Source organism: Limanda limanda, chromosome 17 (assembly GCF_963576545.1).
Source record: "Limanda limanda chromosome 17, fLimLim1.1, whole genome shotgun sequence".
Lineage (NCBI taxonomy): Eukaryota > Metazoa > Chordata > Actinopteri > Pleuronectiformes > Pleuronectidae > Limanda > Limanda limanda.
In genome coordinates this window covers 10,928,242-10,950,404 of record NC_083652.1, presented here as the reverse complement: position 1 = coordinate 10,950,404, position 22,163 = coordinate 10,928,242, and the positions used below count along the sequence as shown (strand labels likewise).

The 22,163-nt window shown below is 40.7% G+C and overlaps 3 protein-coding genes across 4 annotated transcripts; 2 read left to right on the top strand and 1 right to left on the bottom strand.

The window, feature by feature from the left end:
• Positions 1-543: 543 nt before the first annotated feature.
• Positions 544-9,510, top strand: snx8a (sorting nexin 8a). The gene is made up of 13 exons (XM_061090439.1): positions 544-601; positions 1,886-2,013; positions 2,645-2,774; positions 3,547-3,737; positions 3,942-4,062; positions 5,036-5,172; positions 5,275-5,355; positions 5,436-5,596; positions 5,754-5,883; positions 5,981-6,049; positions 6,604-6,753; positions 7,180-7,329; positions 8,122-9,510. The coding sequence occupies exons 1-13, from the start codon at positions 565-567 to the stop codon at positions 8,200-8,202; spliced, it is 1,566 nt and encodes a 521-aa protein (XP_060946422.1). The 5' UTR covers positions 544-564; the 3' UTR covers positions 8,203-9,510.
• On the bottom strand, positions 9,318-13,892 carry nudt1 (nudix (nucleoside diphosphate linked moiety X)-type motif 1). Of its 2 annotated transcripts, none has more exons than XM_061090441.1 (4): positions 13,606-13,892; positions 13,365-13,528; positions 10,559-10,704; positions 9,318-10,137 (listed from the first exon to the last, which is right to left on the bottom strand). In XM_061090441.1, the coding sequence occupies exons 2-4, from the start codon at positions 13,514-13,516 to the stop codon at positions 9,965-9,967; spliced, it is 471 nt and encodes a 156-aa protein (XP_060946424.1). In that variant the 5' UTR covers positions 13,517-13,528; positions 13,606-13,892; the 3' UTR covers positions 9,318-9,964. The 2 variants fall into 2 exon arrangements, with proteins under 2 accessions (XP_060946424.1, XP_060946423.1); XM_061090440.1 differs by having other exon boundaries at positions 13,686-13,892.
• A 772-nt stretch (positions 13,893-14,664) lies between these two features.
• mrm2 (mitochondrial rRNA methyltransferase 2) lies at positions 14,665-17,724 on the top strand. Its single transcript, XM_061090442.1, has 2 exons — positions 14,665-14,986; positions 16,537-17,724. Exons 1-2 carry the CDS (start codon positions 14,698-14,700, stop codon positions 16,965-16,967), a joined length of 720 nt encoding a protein of 239 aa, XP_060946425.1. The 5' UTR covers positions 14,665-14,697; the 3' UTR covers positions 16,968-17,724.
• The last annotated feature ends 4,439 nt before the right edge of the window (positions 17,725-22,163 follow it).

Sequence of the window (22,163 nt, the reverse complement as noted above, 5' to 3'; positions counted from 1 at the left end):
TTTTTAAATTAACAGTTGCTAGTTGTTCAAGTGATAAAGCTGTTGGTTTTTTATGACTGTGTAAAAAATGAAAAACTATAAATAATTAGAAGATGTGGGTCAGTTCAGTGATTAATTATGGGCTTTTATTTTATAAAAAAACAGACAATGTATTAGTATTATATCAATATATATGTTGGGCTTTTATTATATTGCTTTTAATCTTTATCATTAGTATTATGATCCCTATGATCCGTATTATTATGACTATTATGATTATGATTATTTTAGGCTTGCGTACCAGATTATTTTAGGCCTGCTAATAAGAATCAGAATTCTTTTAATTGCAAAGTAGATTTACACTTACAGGAAATTGCCTTGGTGTGGTTGGTGCATTTGTACATAAAAACAACAATCGGACATAAAACCACAATATATACAGTATACGCAGTGATCTGCACGGGAGCGTCAGTTTATATAAACTTGGACTTCAACCAGCGCTCACTACAACTTTAAGAATAAGTTACTTGCGTTTTTGTTTTTTCTCTGCTCCAGGAAATCACATGGAGGTGCTCTTGCGCTCACATGACACGGGGAGCCATGGCTGGAGAGATCAATGAAGGTACGGTGCGTTTCAAGCGTCCTCTCTCTCTTTCTAACGCAGGGTTTCACACCTCGCTCGTGTTTTGGTTCGTGGGGTCGTTGTTACGGTGCCTGGGAACCGAGAAACGTGGATTTAGACGCTGAACACGTGCACGCGTGTGTTCTCCGTGAAGCGACGATCGGGAACTTTTGGGAACACGAAGATCGGAACGAAGTTGCTCCATCGTTGAAGCGGTCGCGACTCGTTGAAGTGATTTGAAACGGCTTCATTATGTTTTCCTTTCAGCGGAAGCAGTGGATATTACTGTTAAATGTCATGTCAGAGGTTTTAAAGGTTCGTGGGGGATTTCATGTTTTTTTTCTACTTGCCACGTGAAAACTGTCAGCTGGTTCCCTCAGCACAGAGGCAGCACAACACCAGGCCTGCACACACATGCATTGTATTCATTTTAGACACTAGTGTGTCACCCTGATGAGGCTGTTGTCATGTTCTGAACCTGTAATCCTGTAATTGCATATGTTCAATTTAGGGGTATTATTTTTGTTCTTATTAATCTACACAAACATATTGTTAATGAGCCAGAGTTAGCTTTATAGGCTAATTTCTATCTGTTGTTCCTGTAAGCAGTTCTTACAAGGCAACCGGAAATAAATAGAATTACAATATATATATTTACAAATATCTATGGGCAATTCTTGTGCTTTATGCATATCATCAAACTAACTGTACAACAACACTGTACATAACCCAGGATTAAAATATATTGTAAAAGTCTAATAATACAATGCATAACTCAATACAATACAATGCCTTAAATATATATTTATATGTATATATATATATTAACTAAATCACATAAGAGAAAGTGGCATGGTTGCACATGATCACAAGTTTGGTATCCGAGCAAAACTCTAGAATAATGTGACACTCAATAATTATCGCAATATTTTTTGTTATCAATAGCAATATAAGTTTGGTAGTGAGGAAGTGTAACACACAACTGTTCTTCCTCCTAAAATGTTTATACGTCTTTGTGATTTTATGCAAATAATGATGATTTTAAAAGCACAACCTTCACCTACAGAGCAAAATGGAGTCCTAGGACCTAACAGACATAATAATGTGACATTTATTTTGATAATCCTCAGTATCGAGCCATATAAAACATTTTTATTATCACAATTGTTTGGCCGTAATGCTCAGCACTAGTTGGGATGATTAAAAAGTCACGTGATATATATATAAAACGATTAGGTCTACTCTATAAAAGGTGGTGTGGTCATTGTGCTGCTTCTCTTCTAGGCTCCGTTCCTGCCTACTACAGGGAGGTGTATGAGGCCATCCGCTGCAGGACGGACGAGCGGGTGCAGGTCGAAGTTTTCCAGCGGTTGCTCCAGAGGACTGAACTCTCCAAGGCTGTTTTAGGCCAGGTGAGTTGTTCAGTCTCATAACAGGCTCAACAGTTTAGAGTTATAAGTCCAACAGTAGTTTGGAAAGAGAATTACCTTCTACTTCTTGTTCTTTAGCTGACATGTACTTGATATAACTTGTATAACATATACAGAAATTGCATTTCCATAATGGGGGTGAATCCCAAACATCCCATCCACTGTCTTCTCTCTATACCAGATTATTCCTGTTTCCAGCCAGGGGTGCTTATCTATGTTGATTCGTATTTATTCATGAATGAAGGTATCCCTGCTCAAATATTTGTTGGATTCTGATAAGGCACTGTTTTGAGTTCCCATTAGGCAATTCAGTGTAGATAAGGTAGATACGGGAAGCTGGTACTAGACTTTTGAACACAAGTTAATGTCACAACACACAGATGTGACAGAAATTGGTCAGATCATGTGTCAGGTCATGTGTCTGTGGTATAGTTCAGACACACTTCACGGTTCACTGGAATTTCCCTTTTCCTGACCTTCTAGCGTATCACCTCCCTTTGTGTCTAGCAAGCACTTTTTTCGCGTAGAGGAATGCAACTCGCAGTTAAATTCTGTTTTCGGACTGAATAACGGCAGGCGACCTTCGGGGTCATGCTGTCTTTGTCTTACTCAGATTGCAGAGCATGTCGACTCTTCGGACGGATCCCTGAGCAAGCTGTCCCTCTATAAAGCGCTGGCGTTGATTGCGCTCGCTCAGCAAGGGAAGCAGCCAAGCCCCAAACTCTTGGAGAACTGCATACAAGGTAAGAGACAGTGTGAGAGAAGGGCAATTAAGGTTTGGCTTAATGAGTAGCTTGGTAATGCTCGTCGGCCTCTACTTATACAGTCATCGTAAAGGGCTATAACCACCTGTTGTGTTTATATATATATTGCATGATGTGGCAAAAGTTATAAAGCAGCACAGGGGCCATTGGCAGAATTTAGATACATTTTAGTTGCAATTTCCACCCCTGACTTGAGTGTCTTTCACAGAAGAAGAACAGCAATTTGGTTTAATTCACCTTCATTTGTTTTCTTTTGTTTTGGTAGCAATCTTTTGTTTTGGTAGCAAAGCCGTACCTATGTTTAAGTGTTGCATTCTTTCACTAGTCCCACAGTGGGAAGATGATAGGGGGGGGTTATGGTTTTCATAGAGGCAGTCATTATGCAGGCTTGACGTAGATCCATTCCCAACCTTCTGTGATTATTTAAGGCCCACTCTGTTATTTCAGGTGTGGCGACCACAGCAGCTGCATGCCACTTCCTAAACAGGTTTTCTGCATTTGTCGCAGTGCATTTCATTCAATTCACGACTCTCTTGGAATGTACAGGAAGGGATAAACAACAGAGCACACGCACAGGGCCGGCCAGAGGCAAATAGAGTCAGGCATCTTTTCTAATCTGTCGAAAACAGAGAAACGTGGTTTTAACGGCAGCATTCCTCCCGATTGGGAAATTCGCCTTTTTATCCAATATGTATTGATTTCATCATGAAAAACAAATATTAAAAGTTGCTCCCTGTCGTGCGCCGGACAGAGTTACCGAAACCTCAGCTCGGGGAGCCGAAGGACCTGAGAGCACTGAGGATGCAGCCAGCTCAGGAGGACGTGCTGATGATGTCACACACGCTGGACAAGCTGCTGGCCAGAGACACGGTGCAGCTGGAGCTCATACCCGAGAAGAAGGGCCTGTTCCTCAAACACGTGGAGTACCAGGTCACCAGCAAGGCAAGGCATCCAATAACAGCTACTTACCCTTCCTTTGACGACACTGATAATGATAATTGCTTTTTTTAACTTTTTGCACCAGCTCTTTTCTTCTCATTTAAATTCAGATTTTTTCAATTATGCTTGGATTAAATTGAATAGTAGGAACAACGACTGCCACAGAAATAATTGTCTTTCTTTCTTTCTTTGCTTCTTGTTTTTCAGCGTTATAAAATATCCGTTTACCGACGCTATAGTGATTTTGACGTCTTTCACGAGGTTCTTATTCAGAGATTTCCGTACAGAGTGGTGCCAGCGCTGCCACCTAAACGGATGTTGAAGGGAGGTACGTTCTCTGCCTGACGCTCTGACATCTGCACAATCACTGATGCATTTCTCTGTTCCTGCATTCACTTCTTCTCATTTCTATGCTTTAGTGAAAGATCAGTTGAGAACATGTGGGTGTGGCAGCTTTTTGGGGGATGATAAGAATAAAATGTCTCCTTGTTTCATCAAAATCATTGCCTGAAAGAAACAAGGAAGGCTGCGATGCATAAAATGAGCCGATTTTCACTTGACACATTAAAAAATATCCCAGCCCACCAGTTGAGCTCTTTCTCTTTCATCCCACTGAGTGATATGTGAAGCCGTAGATCTACTTCAGGGTCTGTGTCCTGTTTGTGATTTCATCTTTTTCCTCCGAGATAAGTGCAGATCAATTTTGCAGTTCTCAGGACGATTCTGGTAACTGTAAAAGAGGTCCCCAATGAATTAGCAATAAACTAAGGTAACAGCTTTAATAAGTATTAAAATAAACGTTAAAGAAGAAGAAGATATACATGTATATTAAAAAAAATGATGTTGCTTCCTTGTCAAAAAGTTATAATTTTTCCTGTTTTAATTCATGGATGTTGTGGAAAAAATATCAGGCACATTTAGGGAACTGAACTGCAGCTTGATTGAATTTAAAGGGACTGTTGGGCTTTGCTGGAGGTATGCGCTTTATCTCTAATGGTCGCACTCTAATTTATTTAGTAAAATAAAGCGAAACGTCTCATATTGGCTCAACTGTTAATCAATCAGGCTCTGGTATATGGTATATCTTAATAAGCAGCAACATATCGATTGGAATCTGTACTGGGATGTGATGATAAGTGATATATGACAGTGGAGCAGACCACAAGCCCAAACAGAACATGCCCATGAGCCTCGAAGATCATCAGACTATCACCCATTTTTTGATCTCAGCGTCAAACTGTTACTGTGTTATCCATCTTCTGTTCCTCATGTTTTTGTATTCTCTTGTTGTCGGCCCACAGTGCTGACCTCCGTCTCCGAGCGGGAGTTCATCGAGGGAAGGAGACGCGCTCTCGGCAGATTCATCAACTTGGTGGCTCGGCATCCTGTCTTCTCAGAGGATGAGCGGGTCAAGACCTTCCTCACCTTCATTGGCTCTGTAGGTTCTTTTGTTTGCTTATTTTGCACAATAAGCTCATTGAAATGCCTCCTGTTCTAACTACTCAATGTTGTTTCCCCCCCGCCCGCTCTTCCCAACCAGGATGTTCAGGCAAAGCTGCGCGATCCCTACAAGAGAACGGGTGATGAGTTCATGACCAATAAAGTTGCGACCCTGGCAAAGGTTTGTCACCCCTATACGTTGAAAAGAAAATAGTTTTGCACAGTTTCCCCCCAAAGAACATTTTGTTATTTTCTCTGTAGGAATATCTCCCCGCTGACATCCAGGCTCAGTTCTCAACAAGCAGGGAGCTGATTAGAAATATCCACAACAGCTTCCACAAGCTGCGGGACAGAGCGGAGAAAATGGCAGAGCGCTCGAAGGAGAACGCCACTGATCTACTTATGTTTGGCAGAGAACTCAGGTATTTCATAATCCTCCATATGAAGTTAAAGTCGCTCTCTGGCATGCAGAGGTGTTGGACTGGGAAAACAAAATGTTGATATTCCAAAATCCTGCGCTTGGCAGCTTGGATGCAACAGTGTTACATCCTGTCCCTGTAATAATGCTGTTTCCTGCAGCACACTGGGCTCAGACGCTTCGCCTCTTCCCTCCTTGGCCTCCTCACAGAGCACGTGGGGGACGCTGCGTCAGTCACTGAAGAGTCTGTCCGTGGAGTTCGCTGTTCTGTCTGACAAAGCTGCTCAGCAGGTAAAACCCTCAGACCTTCATCCTCCACCACCTGCTCTGCTGCTGCGTGTCCAAACATGGCACCGGGTAATAAATGTTGTTTTGCTAATGTCCTCAGGGCAGCCGGGAAGAGGATGATGTTGTGGAAAAACTGAATCTTTTCCTGGATTTGCTGCAGTCATACAGAGTGAGTCCATTTCATTTTCTTTTGCTGTGCTCATTCTAAGTTTCTCTCAAGGGTTCCCTAGCCTTTCATGGCAGGAGATTGTACGAGTCTAGGGTTCATAACAACAGGAACATGTCCGTAGCATTGAGGCGAGGGGTGGTGCCGGCTGCGCAAATCACGAATTTTTGTTAACAGCTCCTCAAAACAGGCACCTGCCCTTTTCACCTAAAGCTTGAAATCTTCTTCGGCATCTTCCACGTGTACGACTGCTCTTATTCATCCTGAGATATTTGTATATTTGTGTCTAGGCACTGAAAAACTGAAAATCCATCTTTCTGTCAGAGGCATAAGAAGGAGCTGTGAAGTTGACATAAATCAAGTCTATCTCACTTGGAATTGTAGTTTTTAGTAGTGGATCAGATGTAACCGGGAGCTCTTCAACAAAATCCGTCAAATTGTCTGTGATACACAGGTTTATTTCATCTCCTCGGCTGTCAGGTATTACTGTGTATTGTGACATTTTGAAACTTTGGAGGAAGATAAGAAATGTGTATGCGCGCTGTGATTTTCTCTAGGATCTCTGTGAGCGCCATGAGAAAGGTGTGCTCCACGAGCACCAGAGGGCTCTGCACAAGTACGGCATGATGAAGAGGCAGATGATGAGCACCACCGTTCAGCCTAAAGAGCAGGCGTCTGTGGAGCAGCTGGAATCCCGGATCATTCAGGTGATCAGTCCCTTTCAGTTTCACACGTCTCGGCGCTCAGGCTGCTGCCGTTCTCATCGTATTCGGTTTCAACTCCTTTACTTTGAGAAATAAGGTGCTGCATTGGCTTGAATGTGTCTGTTGCTAATACACTCACCTTAAATAACACTGTCAGGTCATACCATGTGTGGTGTAGCATAGCAACCGGGGGGGGGGGGGGTCGGGGGAGTTTGGACTCACAGACAGAACCCCACTGCAGCTAGCATGTCATAAAACACCTTGTTGTAATAATAAAGTAACAAACCAGCTTTTTTACGTCTGCATAATCCAAAAATAATAAGTATCCCATATTACTTAAAGTATGTGTTATGTTTTTGGTTTTCAGATTTCTATCATTATTTGAGTGGTTACAATTTCATAATGTATTTTGTTTTACTCTGCATACAGCAAGAAAACGCCATTCAGACCATGGAGCTGCGCAACTACTTCTCTCTGTTCTGCCTTCATCAAGAGACGCAGCTTATCTTCACCTACCTTCCCATCACGTCCCACATTCTCGGGGCTTTTGTTAACTCCCAGGTCCAAGGACACAGAGAGGTGAGTGAGCACGTCTGGAAATAATCGCTTCTTCAGAGCCTCGCCTGCATCGACGCGGCGCCGCCAGAGGAGGAGGGTCAAAGCGGTCACGAGACAGGCTTCTAAAGTCCAACAAAAGAACTAATGGGATTTGAGTTGGTTCACATTTCACAGGATCGAGTGAATCCTCCTCCTGCACTTTCACCTGTTATGAAATCAAACAAGTCACACAGTGAATGACTTTGTGTTTCACTCAGACTCCAACAGGGCACACATTGACGATATATTTTCTGCATTTTTTTCTTATCAAGTTAGTAAACCTGCAAAAAAACTAAATAATATTTAGATGTATTATTTTACATTTGTATTTAATTGTTGAAATTCAAAGTCTGTCTGCACGTTGGTACGTCCCCCAGTCCCACACGATATCTCATGAACACCTTGAGGGGATTTCATCAGATTTGGTACAAATGTGCAGGTCAAAGGTCAAGGTCACTGTTACCTAACAAAGTTTTTTGTCTTGTGAATGCATTATCTCAATGACTCCTCGAAAGAATCCTTTTCAAATTTCCACATACTCTGAACTGCTGGGATTTGGGTTGTCAAGGTTGTGGTTGCCTCATAAAACATGATTTGCCTTTCAACATGATATCTCCAGTCTGCCTTGTGGGAATTTCTTCATATTTGACCAGCTCAGTGGACAAAGGTCAAAGGTCATGGTGACCCCCTGTGACTCTGGAAACAAAATGTACGGAGACAATAACTCACATTCAACTGTAGGGGGGTGATTCTTGTTTTCCTTTTTTCCCCCAGATGGGAGAGGTGTGGAATGAGCTCCAGCCGAAGCTCGGATGTCTCTTTGGTGCTAATAACGGATTGAAGAGCTCCACCTGAGCCCTGAGCAAGCTGCGAAAGACAAACACTGCTGCTGATGAGGACGAGAAACTGGAGAATAACGCGCTCTGTGAGCTAAAGCAAACACGAGTCATGCACAGCTGTACTTCCTTCTTACTAATTCCTCTATTACACAGTATACATTCCATTCAGTGAGGGGAAAACTCAAACATATCACCTTAAACTTGACAGTGTTACTCACGATTCTTTTTATGCCTGATGCTGATACGTTGTCTGTCAAAATCAACTTCTACAACTAAATCCAACAATGTGTTATTAGAAAACTCCTCTGATAAAGCACCTATAACGATTTTATACTCAGAGGGTTGAGAAACATTGGAGGGACAGAAAGTTGTGCTTTATTAAATGATGGGATTATTTTCAATCTCTCGTCATGAAGTTCCTGGTTTTACTTACTTAACAACTTTGGACCAATGTGTTTTCGAGACAGTTTAGTTTATCGTGATGTTTACCGGCATACTTTATATTTGTATGAACAAGTGTGCCATTTCTTACTGTTTACCTACATGTGGTCTTGACTTTCTTTGCTTTAACTGTTTGTAAAACTCCCTTTTTATTTCATAAGCTATTTTTTTCTTTTTAAAGCCTGAACTCAATTATAGGATATAACAAAGGGCAGAGATTTGAGTTTCATTGATCAAAACTATGACACTAGTGGCAGCGTTATGTCAGGAATTACACTATAAAGAAACAAATTTACTACACACATAAATGTTATGAATTAACTTAAAATACGCATCTGTGAAATAAATCATGAAGCAGATTTCTTCCACACTATCAAGTCGGAACTTCCATAATTAACCACTATATCGCTATTACATTTTTGGTCCATAAATGAAGACTGTTTGTCACAGTTGCAGACACTTTTTTTTATGCGAATGAGGAAAAGTACAATCTGGATATTGAATGTGTCTGCACAGTTTATCGCAACATTATATATTTACAAAGAAATAAAAAAAAGAAGTCTAAAGGCAAAGGGACAAGTTGAGAGATGTTTAGACATTTTTGACGGTAACACCAGATGATTTTATCTCTGCCCTGAACCGACTGTGTGGAAATGAAAGGTGCTGATATGCAAATCAGAAAAAGTGCACTTAGTTATCAACAGGTATTTTATGGAGAAAAATTAAACATGTTTTTGGAAACAGGAATCGCATTGGGAATCAAATGATCTTGCACAGAATATGAAACCCAATAAAATGATCACTGTACATATTGTAAATATTCTATTAAAGAAAAAGAAGAACTTGCTGAATGAAGTTAAACTGAATATCCTGAAAAATAAAATTACAGAATTGAAAACATTCTGTCTCTGCACGGATGCTGTGATTTAGTTTCACCTCCACCAAGGAGGTTATGTTATCTGCCCTGTCTGTTGGTTTGCTTGTTTGTTAGCAGATTTACGCATTTTACAGATTTCCCAGGGAGTATTTGATAGATCTATGTGTTGCAGATCCAAATATAAATCCAGATCTAGTGGATTTAAATGGGGCTTCATAAGGGAAATGTTGCCTTGGTGGAGGTATACACAGATATGAATACATGATAGAATAATGAACAGATTTGTAAACACTAAATCTTCAGTTTAAACTGTTTTTCAAAGCAGTCAGGAACTTGTTTCTTCCTACAAACAAATTGAACAAGAACATTTAACAGTTGGATATCTTCAGTGCTTGATATCTACAGCTGATCATTTTTGGTCCGACTCATAAACAGTGTCACCACCGGCCACATTATCATCTCAGACCTCGTCCACCTCTTCCAGTGTGTGGCTGAGCATCACATTGTGATCCTGGAACTTAACGTATCCGACAAACTTCTTCTTCTGCAGCAACAGAGGGAACCACAGGATGTCATCAGCCCACATTTCACTGAAGGGGATTTGATCCCAATCGAACCACTGAGGCCGCATCTCTAAAAAAACAAAAAGAGGAAAAAAACAAAAAAGGGAACAATTAGTCAACCTCACTTTATCATCTGGAGTTCTAGATCTAGTTTTTTATCGTAGGCATAGATTGTGTCACAAATGGTGGAACTTTTGGTATCACGTCAAGGGGACTAATAGAAAACGTGGGCTGGCTTATCAAACTTATTCTCTTGCCCAGAGTCTTCAAACCTTCAACTTTCTTCAACTTCTAACAAGCTTTTTTCATCCTTATCTCTTCCCCCCGCTGGCTGTTTGAACTGAATGTCCCTCCAGGCTCTTTGGTCCACTGCTGATTTCTGCTGTTTGATCTACAAACAACGCCCCAATTGAATTTGACACACAGGATCGATGCAGTGTTCCTGCAGCAATCTCCCCCCCACAGGCTGCACGCTACGCTGAAAATCGTACCGTCGGACTCTGTCGGGTCTCCGTTGTAAGCATCCGCCCTGAAAACATGGACGTCCAGCAGCTCCCTGTCTCCGACCATGTCAAACTTTATGTTTCCGACCTTCTCGAGAGCGTCCACTGTGAGCCCACTTTCTTCTTGCAGTTCCCTGACAATGAAAACATCAAATACTGTTTTGATTGTGTGCATTTAAAAATAAGAAAGAAGCTCAGAGCACATTTCAAACACACACTTAAAGCAGGCAGAGAGGATACATTGTGTGTATCTGTGTTTCCCAGTGAAAAGCCAACACAGGCAGAAAATCGTTTTTCTATTGACTCAACTTCCTCCACAGATGAGGATAGGGAGAAGTGGTTTGCTGCTCCAGAAGCTCGAGTGCAGTGGATCTTTAAGTTTGTGAGGTAATTTTACCACTGTGTTTACCCCCCCCCCCCCCCCTTATAATAATTGGAGCCAAAATAAAACTACGCAATAATCAAACATCTGCCGGGATGGTGTATTCTCCTGCTCAACCGATATGGATTTCTTGTGGCCAATGCTGATACTTAATAGGCAGTAAAGAAAATTTGCAATTATTCACAAAAGGTTGTTTTCAAACTCTCATCACATAGATGTAACTTGTTGCAAAAATCTATTTTTTACATTGTCATTCTCTTGCTAAAGTAATAAAACAGTGTAGAGGAATAAAGCTCACCAGATTTGACTTTTATATCTCAGAACCCTGTTTGGATTTATGTGCAGCTGAGTTGAGAAAGTCTGGTTAAATCAATTCTGTCACAATGTTTTCTGTTCGTCCTTGATTTAAAATTGTATTTCATCAACTAACCGTCAACACAACAGTCACAACACGAAGAATATTTAATGACAGGATTAGGATTTTCAAATTTTACTATTGCTTTTGTTCCAAAGTGTAAAAATACAATCTCGAGATACTGATTAATTTATCATTCTAATACAATTTTCACAAACAAAGTCTGTATTTCCCGTCTGAGAGAGAGAACAGCTCAGGAACGGGTCTGTTCGCCTTCAGCACTTCCTTCCTTTGTCTTTCGAGCTAATTTCCTGCTGATGATTGACAACACATTGAAAGAAAGTACATCAACTTTTTTCAACTTTCCACTTACTATACTCAACTCTGGTGGAACATAAAAATACACAGTTCTTGATTTCAATTTTTTTTTCTTGTATAATTTTATAATAATGCATAAAAACAGATTATGAAATTAATTATATTTCCTTCAAGAGATTTTACAGGCCAGAGGAAAACTTAAATATTAGTTTTTTTCAGTTTCCGTTTTTCAATTTTAGGAGGACATTTTCTATTGCTCTTGTTCCTTGTTTTCTTAATTCTTTATTAGTCCCACAATGAGGACATTTGGTGAATTACAGCAGCAATAAAAACACAGGCAAATAGGAAAAAGAAAATGGGCATGATATAAACGAGATTATGAAAGATGTTAAAATATAAAAATAATATATATTTAGTGGGTGTTAATGTCTGTCTCTTCCTGCATTACACCAAACGGTCAGATGAAGGATTACTGTCATTGTCGGTTAATCTGCTGATTGTTTTATGTTTGATTTATAAATCAAAAGTTCGGTCTATGAACCATAACTGAAAAATGTCATCAATACAATGAGGTCTAAGGAGATGTCTTGCTTTGTTTGAACAAAAATTCCCAAACTTCCCTAATATTCAGTTTAAAATGAGACATAGGACATAAGCAAGCATGAAATCCTCTCATTTAATTAGCTAGAATCAGATAACAGCTTGACTTTCATCACTAATTTTGCATGAAAAATGATTCGAACATTTAATTTATAATAAAGTCAGCTGCTATTATAATCATTTGTGACCAATCAAATTAATAAGTGTCGGATCGTTCCAGCTCTCACCCTCCCACCTCTTCTACTTAAAAGGACAGTTCACCCAAAAAGGAAAATTCACCTGTAAACAGCGCTGCAGCCAAATCCAGTACGATTGAAGTAACTGGTGACCAATTCTTGCTTGTTAACATTAAAGATGTGGTTACTATTTACTTCAATTGTATTGGGATTTGGCTGTAACGCTGTTTACCCCTGAAACTCCAAAAAGAGTTTTGTGGACTCAGAACACTTCACCCCACACACTCCATCTGCATCCTGGTGAGTAGATAATGAGCAGTGGTGGGAAGTAGCGAAGTAGAAATACTTTGTTACTGTACTTAAGTCAATTTTTCACATATCTGTACTTTACTTGAGTATTTTCCTGACTACTTTTTGCTTTAACTCGCTACATTTGAACACAAATTTCTGTACTTTCTACTTCTTATATTCTAAAAACTGGCTCGTTACCTGAGCAGCGGAGGTTTTAAATTATATGCATTATTAATTATATGCATATTGTTGTTATAATTTTTCAGTCAGTTGAAATAAATCCTGAAGAGAAAAATTTTGGGTTTTTTCTCTGTAGCTATAGGCCTACTCTAAAAAGCATTTAGCATTTTTAATTTTGGTACTTGTACTTGTGATACTTCAGTACATTTCAACACTAGATACTTTTGATACTTATTTAATATGAGCTACTTTAAGACTTTTACTCTAGTCATTTTCTATTATGTATTTGAAAGTATGGCTTTCAAATACTTTATACACCACTGATAATGAGTGGATTTTCATATTTGGGTGAACTATCCCTTTATCCTAGTTCATGTTCATCACACTGACAACCCTCAGTGTTTCCCAAACAATCCCCCTGGTGGCAGTCTCCTCTGCTGTGACATCTTCAGATCACTTCCCATATGCAGATTCATTCCGGGGGGCGTGTACCTCCTAGCGGCCTCTTCGATGCTCTCTCCGGGCTGAACTTTGCCCCCAAAGCCGTTCCACTTCCCGACCCCGAAGCCCCTCTTCTTCATGCCCAGCAGCACCCGGCCGGGCTGCACCACCAGCACCAGGGTCAACAGCTTGGGGCTCGACATCCTACCACGTGTCTGAGGGGGGGAACGTAAACACAACGTGAATACAACTTTACGCAACGTAAGCTGAAGGCCGAACGACTTTAACGTACCGGGCTGCGTGGTGTCAATGGAAGAAACGCGTAGAACAAACACAGAATAAATGTTTCTATGAGAGTAGAAGTTGTCTTACATCAGTTCACGTTGCACGAGTAGCACGAGTCCCGCGTTCAGCCCCTATGGTTCAGCCCCGTGGTGCCGCCCCACGAACGTCCTCACATGACGCAATGCTACGTCAGAACGTGGATCGGTCTAGCGACGTCAGGCTGTGGGAGGGAGCATAGACTATATAAGTGTTTATATATGATATCTATGGGAGGGAGGACCATCCTATGTTTTAGAGATCAGGTCAGTGTGTCACCGTGAGATATGTTCGAGTAGAAACTGCGGCGGGTAACGTACCGACCTGTAACTCCACTCAAAGCACCAATATAAACTCACTTTACACATCTGTTGATTGAAAATGATTCAAGACGTGATTCTTCTTCTTCTTCTTCTTCTTCTTCTTCTTCTTCTTCTTCTTCTTCTTCTTCTTCTTCTTCTTCTTCTTCGTCTTTAACTATCATAAACGTTAATTACAATAAAAAACAACAACAACAATGATATTCATTTTTATAAAGAATCTTTTTCATTATATTTACCATCAATTTTATGGCCTTAAAAGTAGCAACACACAGGAAAATAGGACAGGAATTTATACTATGTTGCTAATTTCCATTGAAGGAATTGACATTGTACAGCAGTACTGTTCAAAGAGATAGGACACATAATCATTGTATATGTTATAAAGCCTTTCTATAAACACAACTAAATAAAAAAAGGCCCCAATTAAGATTGAGATCAATATCATAAGAGTGGGGTAAATACCCTAACTTTTATGCAGGGTATTAAAGAAAAGTAGATAAACGTCATGAAGAATTTGATCTTTATTTCTTCTTTTAAGATTAATCCAGTAGAAAAAGTCATGCATGGGACTTTATGACAATAGGCAAGCAAACAGGTAGGAACTGTTTTTACCATCGTATTGTAGCACAGTGACTTTATAGGTAGCACACACATCTTTCCTATCGACCAATGGGCGAGTGGTAGCTGCACGCATGCGCACTGGGGCGCCGCGGTCCACATGACCTCTCCCGGTCACAACAATGTGGAGCGTGTGTCTGCTGAGGAGAAGTTTCCACTCGAGTCTGCGGCTCATGAAGCAGCAGAAAGGAAGAAGTGCGGCCGAGCAGCGCTGGATGACCCGGCAGCTCAAAGACCCGTACGTCAAAGCCTCGCACAAGCTGAACTTCCGCTGCAGAAGCGCCTTCAAGCTGCTGGAGATCGACGACAAGTTCCGGCTGCTGCATCCCGGAGACAGCGTGGTGGACTGCGGGGCTGCGCCCGGAGCCTGGAGCCAGGTGGTCGTCCAGAGGGTCAACTCAGCCGGGACAGGTGAGGGGGCAGCCGGGGAGATGTTCAGGGATCCACACCAGACATGATTTCATGATTAAGCGCTGGAAACCTGTTGTTTACTCACGTATTCATCTTGGTCGTTTTTTATTCGGTGTGGATCTAATTGGTCTTGCCTTGTTTTGGTGTATTCTCTTCCATTCCTAATTTGTGTACATATCTTTTATCAAAATTTCACAATTCCTGAAATGCTTTAGATTTAAAATAAGAAAAGGCAAGACGGTTTACTGGCTGCGGTTACACGAGTTGGAAATAAACAATCCTGGAGGAAGTACTTGGCAGAATATCAAGAACATCAAATAATTACTCTGTCCTGCATTTATTAATCGACTAAGATAAAAGCCTAAGTTACTGTAAGACCCGAAAAATTATGGGAAACAATTATATTTTTAATTCAGCACCTCAGTGTGAATAACAGTTCTTTATTTTGTATGGATTTTGTTTGTTTACATTCATATCTATTCACCCTGCTATAATCATATTTGTATCATCATCATACATATATGTTCCATAGAATTTATTAAAAGTCTGGGTTCAGTGATATTTCAGCAGTTTAAAATGTTTAAGTAATTTGTACATGTGATGTTGTGTGTCAGTTTAATCTTGAAGTTATAAAACTGTTCTGCGGGTAACTGATGGATTAGTCTCTGAACAAGACAGTTGAATAAACCAAGTGTGATTATTTACTGACCTTGTATGGATCATTCAAAACAAATCAATGTTGTAGTAGATCAGATTTGGATTTATTGCCAAGTGGGTTTACACTATATGTGATTTTCTGTGGTGTGTTTGTGCAGTTTTATATACATAGAAAATTAAAAATACAAGGAAATACTATAGGCAAATAAAAAATATACTATAAGCGGGAGGGATGTGATGAATGTGCCGTTAATATTATTTGTAGAGTGTCACAGTCACAGGCAGGGACATCAGTTCGGTTAAAGGGTCCCAGGCCTTATTGATGAGGCCAGCAGCAGCCGGGAAGAAACTGTTTTTGTTTCATAGATTTCATTTAGAGTTACAGCCTCCGAGTACCTGTCATAATGCAATTGTTTTGTAGATGGTGCCAAGTTTTCTCTCTGTGTTGCATTTTCCGCCTGGGTGAAATAAATCATGTCTCTTGTAAATGGTTCTTTTAAATTGAAAGCCTACTGATTTAGTTTTTGTATTTGTGTTTCCGTGGTGTATTTGGTTTCAGATTTTTTTCATTATAGCATTGAAATTAATATTTGATTATCAGTCCTCTTGTTTCCTTAAAGTTGTATCGGTATAATCTCTTTAGAATTAAATAACTATTGGATGTTTTTGGATGATTTAAATCTGCAGCATATGTAAACAGACGAGCTTTGATCATTGATGTGCAGAAATTGAAAGAATTGAGTCTCACTGACAGTTTTCAGTGTCTTTTAGTTTATTTCCAGTACCTGTAACCACACTGATGGCTCTGCTGTCATATATCAACACAGTGGAATTGAAACACAAACACGTTAAAAAAAAAAAATCTGATTTGTAAATATTTGATTTCATCCTAGATCCAGAGTTACCTCCTGGTACCGTTATCGGTATTGACCTGCTCAACATACCTTCTCTGGACGGTGCCCACTTCCTGTCCAGTCACGATGTCACAGAGCCCTCCACACACAGCAAGCTGCAGGAGCTGCTCCCCAGGGGCCGAGCTCACATCATCCTGAGCGACATGGCGCCAAACGCCAGTGGTTTCCGAGAGATGGACCAGGAGAGACTCATCATGATGTGTTTGTCTCTGACAGACTTGGCTGAGAAGATCCTCCAGCCGGGGGGCTCTCTGCTTTGTAAATACTGGGACGGGATCCTCGCTCAGAAACTTCAAGACAAGCTCCTGAGTGTGTTTGGGAGTGTTCGGACTTTAAAGCCAAACGCCAGCAGAAAGGACTCGGCTGAGAGATATTTCCTCGCTAGGATGTACAGAAAGCCAGTGAAATGAGGATATCTGTCTTTGTTTTTCTTTTGAACGCAAACATTTGGTCAAAGTCTATGTTCTGTTGAGATTCACCGAAGAGCCCACTGTGTTTTCTGAACGAGGAGAAGCACTTCATAGCTTTGATCAAAAGGGGGCACTGCTGAGGCGTCAGTGAGGCTCCCGGCTGCCTCACATGCTCCTGGTGCTGATTTTTACCACAGCAAACCTAACACAGTAGCATCAGTGAATCAGTAATATGTGAACCTTTGCAAGAATCATCAGTTTGATCGTCCTCGAGAGCCCAATGCTGGAGTTTCTCTGAAGTTTATTGTTTGCCCCACAGTGTTCACTCTGCACACTGGCATCGCTATTTGCTCTGTTCCAGAAAGTCATTTGCAGGAGCTGCCTGGGCTGCCAGCCGTGTAGAAATATGTAATCGTTCTCTCATTGAGAGTTTATGAAGGGAATATCTAATGCATCAGAGTCGCATACAGTGTGATTAATGGGGAGTGGGGCGCTGCCGCAGCTTGGCACGCTGCAAGCGTCGTTGAGCTGCGCGCCCCGGCAGAGGGGATGGAGCCATTTCCTCAAAAACATGTTCAGGCTAGTCAAGAGATCCTCTTATAAGATTCTTCTTTAAATCACTGCACTGACCATAAAACTATTTATTTGTTTCTGGGATTTCTTCCTGAGTTTAAAACCACTGGTGATAAATCAAAACATGATGATTCTGTCAGAGCTACATTATAAAAGTCTTATTTTTGATGTCAAAGTAAAGTTTATGGAGATTAAAAGCAAAGACCTTGCTGATATAACACTGTCTACGGTTTCATGTATAATTGTTCACCTTTGTTCCTCCCAGTTGTCAGGGGTCTGACATGACATGCATATGCAGTCTTACTGGGCCCCTTTTATTGTATTAGCTTTATTGCATGTCATACTTTATTATAGCACGCACTGGATACAGATAAGGAGTGACTTGTAAAAAAGGACCCTGGCTTCACCATCTTGGTCAGCACAAGGACCATTTATAAAGATGGATAACACATTTTCACTTCCTAGCCGAACATTCCCCCCCACACCCCCTAATGTAGTGCTCAGGGGATGGAGCCGCATATGGAGGTCCTGCCATTACATGCACTCCACCAATCACAAGTCAGTCTCAGCTGTCATCAAGTTACTCATTAAAAATAAACTCACATTTGGAAAACTTGCACTTTAACATGCAACAGTGTGATAAGAATGAACAAAAAAATGTGATACCATCTTTGGGAAAAATATCCCTTGACGTGTACTTTGACTTTTTAGTTTTCCATCTGCCAACATGGAGGATGTTGTGTTTATGACCAATATTGCCGGCCAGCCACCATGGGGTAGTGAAGACGTTTTGGCTTCACTCGGGGAGCCGTGATTGCAGGACGCCCCCCCTGTGCAAATAACTGAATAAACACATGCATTCTTGATGAGGTTAGCTACTTAACATTGACCTTTTATAAACCTCTGAGTCAATTGTTACTCAGATTAATCTGTGGCAATCTCACAATGACATTTGCGTGGAGAGCGATCATTGTCAAACATTATTTTCTTCATGATAGTTTGACGCAGAGTGCCAGGGCCAGGTTCTCTTCCAGAAGTAGGAAAACCTTATTGAACGTAAAATTGCAGCTTGTAACTATATCTGTTCACTCACATGATGTTGGATTGAAACGGTCTGTGCAAACAGATGCACAAAGTTGCTTCATACAGATCCTCTTGTAAAAGCTTCATGAGCTCAACCAGTCTTTAGACTGAAGCAAAGTTTCTTTATCCACCAGCTTAATAAAGCAGCTTGGTACAATTTATAGTTTCAAATAATTTACGAGTGAATTTGTCAAATTATCTACTTTATTCATTTTCCACTTTTGTTAGCCTTACTCTAGTTTTCTGAAAGTCATGATCCACTGTAATTCTCTGAATCCCCTTATAAGAGCATCAGTTACCATGTTTTAACCATCTTGCTTGTGCACTGAACCACCTGCAGCTCTTATTGGGAGGATGGCTCCAAAATTTGTTTAGATACAAAGAATAATCAATGAGGCAGTTTATTTAGTAATAATGAATAATAGCAATGCAGAAAAAACTTTAAATTTATAGCATCTTGAGGGACCTCTGCATGTTTTAGTTCCAGGTGGTAAGTTCCCCTACCCAAATATGTTGCTGCTACTATGATGTCTACATTTATTAAGAAAATAAACTCCTTCAAATTACTAACACATTAGCATTGTTATTTAATTTTGAGACTGAGGTCTGATCATTGGGCGAAATGACAACAAGAGCCCCTATCAAGCCTGGATTTGCTTCTATGGCAGCAAAGGAAGAGATGGCTCACATGAATAAATTAATAAGGCTGCTATTTGGCCTCTGAGTCTCAGGAGTGATGAGTAATACAGTATGAAGTGAAGCATTCAGTGTGAACTGAAAATTAACTGGAGAGAAGGGGGACTGACCTCTAAAGATGATTGTTTGGAATGAATGGACGCAGCCATGCCTGTTGATGGAGCTGATAGTGAAAGATGTGAACAGATGACCAATTTTACTTCTCATTACTTGTTTATTATTCAGCCCTTTGCTATTTAGATTTAAATTATTCCGAAATTACTGTGGGGTTTATGTTAATTCCATTGGAGCAGAGCTCTCGGGCTCGGGATGAATGATGATTCATCCACAGGTTAATTTGTTCTCCCCTGGCCAGCTGCGGGTTCAGATGTAAATATTAGTAAATTAAGGGAGAAAAACCGTTGTGGAGACACAGATTTTCGCATTCAGCGGACGGTCAGTCCTGTAATTGCTTCTGTAATCACTCCAATTTTCCAAACAGGTTGGTGCAAACTGAACTGGTTTGCTTGTGTTTTTTTTTCCTCTTTTTAATTACTTCTGCCAAGGAGGTTCTGTTTTTACCTGTGTTTGTTTGTTTCATAGCAGGACGTCACAAAAACAGCTTAACAGATTTCCCCCAAACTTGGTGAAAGGATGGAGCCTGAGAAGAAACCATTGAGTTTTGGTGGGCATGTGGATTAAGGGGCAAGTCCCGGATTTTTTAATTTTTTCCTTCTTTTGACCACACTTGGTTAAGAGAATAAACTCTATATAGAGATAGACACTTTCTCCCACTATCCATGACCATGAATACAGCTTAAATATCTCGGATATGGATTCTGCCATCTTGCACATTTGGAGACAGAGTCTGCCAAGTAGTGCTCAGGGGATGGAGCCCAATACGGAGGTCCTGCTATTACATGCTCGACTAATCGTGAGTCAATAATTAAAACCAAACTTAGTAGGGACACTGAACACGTAATCAGTGTGATATGAGCTACCAAAAATGAGAGAAAACATCTTACTTTGACTTTTTAGTTTGGACCATGTCCAAACCGCTTACAGGACGTAAGCGGTTTATGACATACATTGAAGCCAGCCACAAGGGGGCAACAAGAGGCTTTATCTTCATGTTTGGTGAGCTGTCATGTTGTCCATCATTACATACTGATTAATAAGTAAAAAGTTACTTTGGTTTCCACTGTTCAGAACTATGTTTTCTAACAAACAAGCTGTGTAGGTTATCGGACTACTTTCATTTTTTCTTTTATGTATTTCTACAATAAGAACTAGACAATCATGATGTTCCTTCCGTGTCAAGTCCTGCAGATGACATAAACGTAGAAAAGCAACGGAATCTGAATTGATTTGTTACCCCACATGCTTTTATAAAAGAAAAAGAAAAAGCTGGTTGGACCTCAAAGCGATTTCGAAATAGTCGTCCTATTCAGATGCAAACAAGCGAAAGGAGACGCCAGAAAACGGAACATTTTTAGAAAAGAGCAAATAATTCCTCTTTTTAAAATGTAGCTTCGTCTCCAAAATGTAAACAAACAGTCCCTCTGATATTAACACAGTGGAGGTCTCAAATTGACAGGAAATTAAAGAAATGGTAATATGGTTTCTAAGTACCGTGCCATTCATTCCCTTGGCTGACCCTGGTTGCCAAAATGAATTGCTCGTCTGACAACATTCATCACTCCCCGGGTCTGTTCCTGAATGTTAGCAGACTGAGCCAAGCAGCCATTCACTGACACAGAATAATGAGTGCTATTATGATGATAATTTCATATCGTCTTACAAACGATAAATGAATGAATCTGAAATCTCACGACTGAACGGCGACCGCGACTTTTACATTTTTTTATTTGTACAGGTTTCAGTTTATGATGTCGATGTTTTGGCAGCCCCCATTTGACATAATGACATTGGGGACATTTCCCCGTAAACACCTGAGATATTCAGAAAGCGCAGAAGTTTGAAATGGGAGCGTGCAAAATTAATTCATGCCTGTTGAAACATGATATTACAGCGACAGCGCTCCAGTGCGTCTCGCACTATGACGCATTTATAACCAACGTCCTGGTATTTACTTTTGTTTCCGCCTCCATGTCAAGCAAAAGGACACATGTGAGCGAAATAATCTAACGATCTCCGCTTGATCTTTGCTTTTTCCGAGGTTGCGGCAATCCTGCAGAAAAATGTCAGGAACATTATTGCAGACAGGGTGAGGGATGGTTGTGGGTGGAGGGTTAAAGAGACAAGGGAAAAACAAAGCAGCGGCGACGGGGAGCAAACAAAGCTCTTTGCATCCCCCGTATCTGCTGACATTTACTGAAACGGAGGGAAAACCAGTGCAGGCGGCAACAGAGAGCTCATAACTTCATGTTAGCTTACTTGTTGCTAATGTGCATTTCCTCCAGGTGAGAGACATTTATCTGACTCTCACTTTCCGAGCGTTTCAGCAAAGCCAACACTTCTGCCAAGCGCGGACAAATGGTTTGGGCTCATGAAGAGGAAAATGGATGTGCTGCCCTCTTGATGTCCCGTGTTATCTCAACACCATCATTTTCTACTGTCTTCTTTGCACTGGACCCAAACGCACTTACTCACACAGCTTTCCTCCTCCACTCAGACACTATGCAATACTTTACTAAGGGAGGCCTGAGCTGATGAAACACAGTGCTAATGTTTAAGTGGCAGCTCTTTAAAACTTTAAAACACGAGTGTAACTCGCTCATGGACAAAAATGCTTTATTAGCATCATCAGCTAGAGTAAGGGGTGAGGGCGATTGTGCGTTCACTGAAGCCACACAAAAACATGGAGCCGTTTAATCATGTACAATCCGGTGTTAGCAGTTACGC